The sequence below is a fragment of the Montipora capricornis genome, chromosome 4 (genome assembly GCF_036669925.1).
Source record: "Montipora capricornis isolate CH-2021 chromosome 4, ASM3666992v2, whole genome shotgun sequence".
Lineage (NCBI taxonomy): Eukaryota > Metazoa > Cnidaria > Anthozoa > Scleractinia > Acroporidae > Montipora > Montipora capricornis.
Window position 1 is genome coordinate 1,646,140 of NC_090886.1, and position 7,500 is coordinate 1,653,639.

Consider the following 7,500-nt stretch of genomic DNA (forward strand, 5'->3'; position numbering starts at 1 on the left):
CCATACGCTTCACCTGATGGCCGTTTCATCGTAACACTGTTCGCACCCGTCAACGAGACAGTAGACGTTCTTCTCGACAGTAAGGTCCATGTTCTGTTTATTTCCAAAGAGGGGAGCCCTCCAATTCTGAAATCCACGCTACATATCCCCTCGGGTGTTAGTGAATTGGTTTATGTTAAGAAGACTGACCAACAAGGTGGCTACCTTGCTTTTATCAGTCTCCTCTACAGCGACAAGATGGCTGTGTTAGATCTGGATCAGCTCGAATCTGGCAGCAATGCAGTGAGCTACATTCATGGCGTTGGAAATGTGATTACCGATGAGCACGCAGTGTCACGTTCCATGGTTATGTCAGGGCGTTGGCTTCTGTCCCCTGCCAATGCAAACAACACCGTGGCTATCATCGACACCTCCACCCGAAAGCTACATGGGATGGTAATGGATGTGGTGGGAGGTGAAGGGGTAGTTGCTGTTCCTCCCTCTCCGCCTCCGAGCCCACCTGCTGCCGCAGAGAGAATCTGGCGTTCCAAAGAGACTGCGATCATTGTGTTGCTGTCCTCTCTTTTGAAATTGATGCTGTAGGAAAGACGGAAACGAAATTAGCTCAACGTCTTCCAACTGTAGAGATTGTTGCTGAGTTTGTAGCTTATTTCACGGGATTACCACTTAGTAGAGGCCAAAAAATGTATGCCTTAAGGTTGCTAGTGAATTTTTGTTTTAGAAATAAAGCGTGATTAAAGTAGTTTTGCAAGACATTTGCTTCCATTTTCTTTGGGATCGTTCGCAGGCAAAAGCTAATAAATTATTCACAGGCTCTCTCATTTCCCCCAGCCCGGTTACCGTTTTGTTTAAAAAGTAATGACGTCATAGACCTTTTAAATCCAAAGCGACCACGTTCCGTTTGATCCTCAAGAGGAACCCTGGCTGGTCACGAGGCTCCCAAACTGGGGGAGGTCTTCCATTGTAACTATAGAGTAAGAATAGTTTCGAATACCAGTCATATAACCTACTGTCATGGAGCTCGATAAGAGTTTGGGGCTTAGTATCTACAGCTGATCGTCGTTCAAGATGCTACCAACTCAGTGCATTAATATCATTCTAGAAATGCTTCTTCGACCGAAGAAATTCGTGACGGTCAGATTCACAATCTGGGAATTTTTCCACAGCTGTATAATGGAGGCCCTACCTACCATAGATGGTGCTGTTGACGAAATTCGGTCGGTTTGGATTGCCGCAGATGGTCACGCGGCCGAACAACGATGCAAAGGAGTACCTGAACTAATCACAGAGACAGGAACCTATCTGGATATACCATAATTTAGAATAAGGATAGCTGGAGAAAATTGTGATAGCGTTGGTTGAGAAGCAATTCTTATCTGACCGAACACACACATAAATAAGGAACCATTTGCCACCGCGGCTACACGGATGAACGGGCACGGGGGGGTGTTCGGAACTGCGAGAGAAAAGTGACGATTGTGAATAATGATGATGCGGGATTTGGCACTGACGGCGCCGCTGACGAAAATCCGTAGTGGTTTTGCTAGTCGCGCACACAATCATCCCGTCTCCTGCATCATAAAATTAGGGTAGTACGCGCACTCTCATTGGTGAACAGCTGTGTTTAGATGGAGAATGTAAACACACGCTGTGACATCACACGAATTTTGATTGGCTATGTGTTGTCAGACGCGCATTTTGATTGGCTGGTAGGAAATATGAGCGTGTATCAAGAAAATCTGTTTCAATCAAGAAGTAAAAAACAACCCCAGCATTTTCCTTCATTTATCGAATTATTTTTGATAAATATTATATCATAGAAGCAATAGAGAACTTTACATAGCCTCATTTAAATGCTCGGGGAGTTGGGAGAATTCTCGACAGTTATGTAAACCCTCGAATGCGTCTCGGTTTGCATAACTGTCTCCAATTCTCCAACCTCCTCCTCGTGTTTAGATGAGGCACGTGTGGCCACCCCCGAACTGGTGACGAGACATGAAAAAATCGCCAAAACTGAAATTTTCGCGACAAAATCGCAGAGATTCGTGCTCGTGTGGCCACCCTGCCATTCCACTTTGCCCGCGCTTCCCAATGAGATTAAGGAGGTTTAAAGGGTCGTCAAGCCATGATTGTTAATGATGCCTGGGTCTCTTGAATTGTGCGATTCGCACGGATTGCAAATGGCCGCCAAACTCGCTAAAATTTATTGCTCGTGTGGCAGCCCTCTCGCGCTGGCGACGCGACAAAATTTGGAAAAATCGCATCATTTGAGCGGCTTAAAGACACACCGCTTTGTAATTCGGCCTATCATTTAACTGAGTTTACAGGTAGGTCAAGCTCCAGGATAGTGTTACTCTATGAATAAACTCAACTGGTTTTTTAACAACGTTCATCCGCTCGATTTCTCTCGTGAACAGCAATATCCTTTCGAAAAAACCGATGTCTGGACCCTTGCAAGGCATTCATGCCAGCCTATATCTTTACAAATAGCCCGGAGTCTACAGCAAGAAACAAAAATTGAATTTTCAAGTTCAGTTCAATTTTATTGAAATTCGCTTCCGCGTCTAGGATTTACGCTTTAGTGGGCGTAGTGACTTCAGTTGTGCAGAATGATCTCGTACATAGCTTGCACCCCCATCACCACATCCATGGCTCGCGTCTTCAGGGACAACTGCAAAGATAACGACAATAAATTGTCTGCGTTGAACTTCAATGTAACCTCAACGCAACCGTAGCGATATGCTATAAAACGTCCTTAAAAACCCTACCTGTACCACAGAGTTACCAGGTTGCATTTTCAACTCTGCCAGGACCCAGATACCGTTGGTGAATTTCACAGACTGGTACAGCATGTCCTACAAAAAACCCAAACACACCAAGGTGGTCAGACATGGTGTGATACGACTCTGGTTTGATGTATACTATAAAATTAATGTAACCTGCACTGCAAAGTTATGACTCAACATTTCTCCACTCGTGCTATCGTCTTCGTCAAGGGTGATCTAGGGTGGAAAAAGCGTCCTTTCATACTGACAGAAGCCCAGAACTCTGGATCAGAGCTGGGGTTTTCTGAGTTTGAAATTTCCTTCTCAGATGTAACGTTTCTCGCGCATTTTTCCGCGCGTGCAGCATCGATCTTATTATTAATGTCCATATTTGGGCATAAAATTGTTTTTTTAAAATCCCCAGCTTTGTTCCAAGGAAAAGAGTTGCAAGTTACATGCTTCGAGGTCGTGTGCTTCTGTACTGACTGATAACCTTCCTCTTCTTGCAACGAGATATAAAGATGCATCTTATAATATTCACCCAATGAAGACACCACTAGAGAACCGGTGTCGAAAGTTCGCGTGTCGAATCGTAACTTTCCAAGTTACATTCCTTATTCTGCAGACAAGAGTTGTGGCATTAAACCAAGTTTGATTGTCAACCTAATTACAGTGTGAACTAAATTTAAGATTGCGTTTTATTGGGAAAATCACACATATGGAAACTTGACCACAATGAAAAATTAATTTGAGCCTTATGAATCCTTACTAGGCCAAAAGACATACCTTGTAAACTATGCAAATCCATGTACCAGGGAGGACAAAGTCTTAGTACGCGCGCTTGTCTCACTGAGGAATCCCGTTTCCGTCGTTTAGCGCACGAACCGCATGACGACTAAAGTGGTAGCGACATTACGCATCGCATTCATGATAACCGGCAGGGGACAAGAAGTGTTCGTTCTTTCATTTGTAAGTTGATGTCTTAAACACGAAGAAGAACTATGAAAAGAGTGGCTTCGCCCTTTGCCTTAGTCCGTATTCACTCAGTAAACAGTCTGCTTAGGTAAGGTAAACGTGTTTAGTGCAAGGAAAGATTATTTTCCCATGTAAACCAGCCGTGAGAACACCCGTAAGACCTGTAACTAAGCGAGATTATTTTTTAACATGACACGACACATCCCACTAAGGTATAGTCAATTGTAGTCAAGTAATCTGCGTTATGAAAACAACTTGCCTGGCCCTCCACGGTTCGTTTAGCGATGGTAAAAATGTTGCTGGCGGAGAGTTTTGACTGAGCAACGTCTGAAAGGGAACGAAAAGAACTCGCCGTCAAGGAGTAACCATCTCATATATATTGCGTTTATCACATACCACATCAGAAATACGCTTAGTTTACAACATTTAGCTTCGCCATGCATTAAGACTGGGAAAATACAAGTTTCGAAGCTTGAAACGACTTCCTTTCAAGAGAAGGAGGGATTTATATTAAAGCAACTAAAATGCGCTCAAAAAGTTTCGGGATTGTCGAGAAACGTGTGGCAAAGACGAGTTAAGCTTAATTAACAACATTTTAACTCTTCCAAAGAATGCTTTCTGAACGGAAAAACTACCGCGTTGCCATCCCCGCCTACCTGAAGAGTAATTGACATCCGTGATCTGATTCTGGACTTCATTGGCTGCTGGAATGTCCTTCCAAGTCGCCAAAAACACTTTGCGGTCTACAAAAGGGTACCAAAATATACATGAGGAACTGGAGGAAGGATAAGTGAACCAATAGGCCAAATAATCTGGATTTAAATCTGTCGATGCCAATTATTTTCTGTGCTTGTTAGACATGTTTTTGATGAAGTCAAGTAAAATATCTTCTTGTGATCATGAAGCTACGAAGCTGTTCTATCCTACGCCTCAGTTTCTCAAAAGATGAATCCCGCGATCCAACCTCCAAATTACCACCCAGCAGGTAAAATCGCGAGTCAGATAGATTGAGTTGTCCACTGGTTTGATTGCAGGGTGTCAAGCAGAGTAAAAGCCAAAAATCAAAAGGCAAACAGGAAAATTTTTTTGCAAAGAAATAGAAAGAAAGCAGGGCAAAAAATTCCATGAGCGAAGTATACGCTTATTCCAAAATGGCCACCATTTTAGTATTTTCTTGCAAATTAGCCTTTAACGATGAAATGATATATGAAATGGATCATATATGAACTGCGGATAAGACATCAAGTGAAGCTATGATCCTCGCAGTTATGGACGCAATTTTTGCAATTGTGTAAAGAAGCCTGAAAAATTCAGGGTTTGAACCCGTGACCTCGCGATACCGGTGCGACGCTCTAACCAACTGAGCTGTGAAGCCACTGACGTTGGGAACTGGTCATTTGTGGGTTCTAAAGTTCTCGTGAGGAATGAATCAACGATGAAATGATATATGAAATGGATCATATATGAACTGCGGATATGAAATCGCGAGGTCACGGGTGACGGGTTCAAACCCCGTTGAAGTCCTGAATTTTTCAGGCTTCTTTACGCAATTGCAAAAATTGCGTTCATAACTGCGAGGATCATAGCTTCATTTGAAATTACCTTTTGTTGCCCCGTTCAAGGTTGAATAATCCTTTTCAAGTTTCAGCTTAAGAGCGAGGCAACAAGGGCTAATTTGCAAGTGAACAAAAGAATACTAAAATGACGGCCATTTTGGAATAAGGTGTATGTCAGGTGAAAATTGACGCAAATTACAGCAGTGAGGCAATTCAGGTGGTGCATTTTGCACCAACCATGGAGGTTGTAGTTTAATAGTGGGTGGGTGAAATCCTAAAGAAATATTATTCAAATAACAACAACTGGTGTAAGAGTCAGACGATTTTAACTGTCAAGATTTGACTTACCCATCTGCCCATCTTCAGTAAATAACACATTATATGGCACTGTGCAACTGAAGTAAAATACATCTATGTTGTTTTTAATCGCCACCTGAAGGTTGTTGAGTGGATCCATGCGCTGCACTGGTCCATCTGTGATAAAAAAAAAAAAAGAAAAAAGAAAACGTCTAAAACTATTGCTTATCTTGGAAGTGTGCTCCACTGAACTAAAATAGGACAAAATGGAGACCTTCTTTTTATGGTACTTGTCAGCAGTGCTGTAAAACTCCACACGATTTTGTATTTTGCATGAAAGTTTGGAGGGAAGAGAGAAGAGGGTTACCCCTACACAACCCATCAAATAGCTTGTAACAGTTTGCTAGTATAAAGATTTTTCTGCCTGCAATTTCTACTTTCCAAATACAGCTACTTCCCTCTGAGACTATTTAAGGATGTCAGTTCTTAACGACAGCAGAAAACAGAAGTACCTGGAAAGAAAGGTCGCGAGGCAGAGTAGAGAATATACAAATTAAATCAACAAATAACACTGAGCCTGGGGTGGGAACCAGGCTAATTGGTAGTGGCAGGAGAATGATGTCACAACTGTATTAACCTTGCCCAGGGAAAAGCAAAAAGAAAGACCAGAAAAAGACTCTCCAAAGCTACTATCTTTGGCAGCTTTGGCTGTCAAGTTGCATAGCACTTATTAGCTTGACACAGAAATGCACCCCTGCTATAAACAGATCGTTGACACTTAAATTTAAGTGAGCATCTGAAGAGATATACATGCACCCAGATAACTACCTTTCTGCTAGCTTTCACCCCAATGAACAATCAAACAGCTGTACTGAGACTTATACATACTTGTAACTATGGGCAACGAGGTGTCTGCATTTGTATTGGGGAGCAATGGAGATGGGATGTTGAGTGGCGACGCTGGAATCAGACCAAAACTGAAACAAATGCAACATCAGGTTAAACCATTTTTATTGAGTCTAGTAACTAAATGCTCTTTTGACATATTTTCTTGAAGACCGTACCCCTTAGAACATTTACAATAATTCTTATTATTGTGTTTAGTCCCTTTTTACCATCACTGGATAATTTCTTAACAGGTGACGTGAAGTGCAAAAATGTAGGAACTACAGTAAGATTGCTGCAGTTAAGAAAGCTTCAAAAAAGGCCATGTTTTAAATAATAATAATTAATTATATAATAATAATAATAATAATAACAACAACAACAACAACAACAAATATTAATTTGCTTTCTTCGTAAATGTTTAATTTACTACCTGAACTACACTGATCGTTCTTAGAAGAATCATTCCATCTCCACAGTTCAAATATACATGTAACATCTCATAAAGATCTTAACGGTTACTCTGACATCATACAAGACGGAAATTCTGGTTTTTACCTGTTCTTATTAAACTGAATTGCAAAGGGTCCCATGGCTTGCATAGCTTTGTTGGAGACAGTCATGTCCATGTAGATTTGACCTTGACGACGAGAAAATGTTCCTGGACCAATCAAAAATGCTTTTGTTAATAATAAAGAAATGCTAATTTGTTTCCTTTGGAATTCCCAAGTTCAAATAGTACAATTACAAATCTTCCCTTCGTCAACATCCACATATTTCTACATGGCGATGGTAGACATAATGAAACTAAAACGATTGTCTCAGTCATTTCAAGCCTGTATATCTCACCAAAAACAACCATTTCAACTCTCAACCTTGTATCGCCAAACACCAGTGCTCTACTAATGATGGGGAGGTTACCCAAGGTCAACGACAATGCCGACAAGAAAGCTGTCTGTTATTATTTTCCATTGTAATAATTTTGTGATAACTCCAACTTGTTTGGAATGGAAAGTGTGTAT

At 41.4% G+C, this 7,500-nt stretch overlaps 2 protein-coding genes across 3 annotated transcripts in view; one reads left to right on the forward strand and one right to left on the reverse strand.

The window, feature by feature from the left end:
* Window positions 1–705, forward strand: part of LOC138045111 (follistatin-related protein 4-like) — a 21,056-nt gene extending 20,351 nt beyond the window's left edge. The window contains exon 6 of the mRNA XM_068891505.1: window positions 1–705. This exon is cut by the window's left edge and continues 290 nt beyond it. Within this exon, the coding sequence (XP_068747606.1) occupies window positions 1–582 (582 nt within the window). The 3' untranslated portion in view covers window positions 583–705.
* The window catches only part of LOC138045110 (AP-1 complex subunit beta-1-like), a 53,231-nt gene that overhangs the window by 27,078 nt on the left and 18,653 nt on the right, over window positions 1–7,500 (reverse strand). Inside the window, exons 22-28 of one of the 2 annotated variants that reach the window (XM_068891503.1) lie at window positions 7,037–7,139; window positions 6,482–6,570; window positions 5,645–5,770; window positions 4,397–4,483; window positions 4,000–4,067; window positions 2,769–2,855; window positions 2,523–2,671 (exon numbers count right to left, since the gene is read on the reverse strand). In XM_068891503.1, coding sequence (XP_068747604.1) covers window positions 2,597–2,671; window positions 2,769–2,855; window positions 4,000–4,067; window positions 4,397–4,483; window positions 5,645–5,770; window positions 6,482–6,570; window positions 7,037–7,139 — 635 coding nt within the window. In that variant the 3' untranslated portion in view covers window positions 2,523–2,596. Of the gene's footprint in view, window positions 1–2,522; window positions 2,672–2,768; window positions 2,856–3,999; window positions 4,068–4,396; window positions 4,484–5,644; window positions 5,771–6,481; window positions 6,571–7,036; window positions 7,140–7,500 lie in introns of those variants that run through there. The other variant, XM_068891504.1, reaches the window with a different exon arrangement.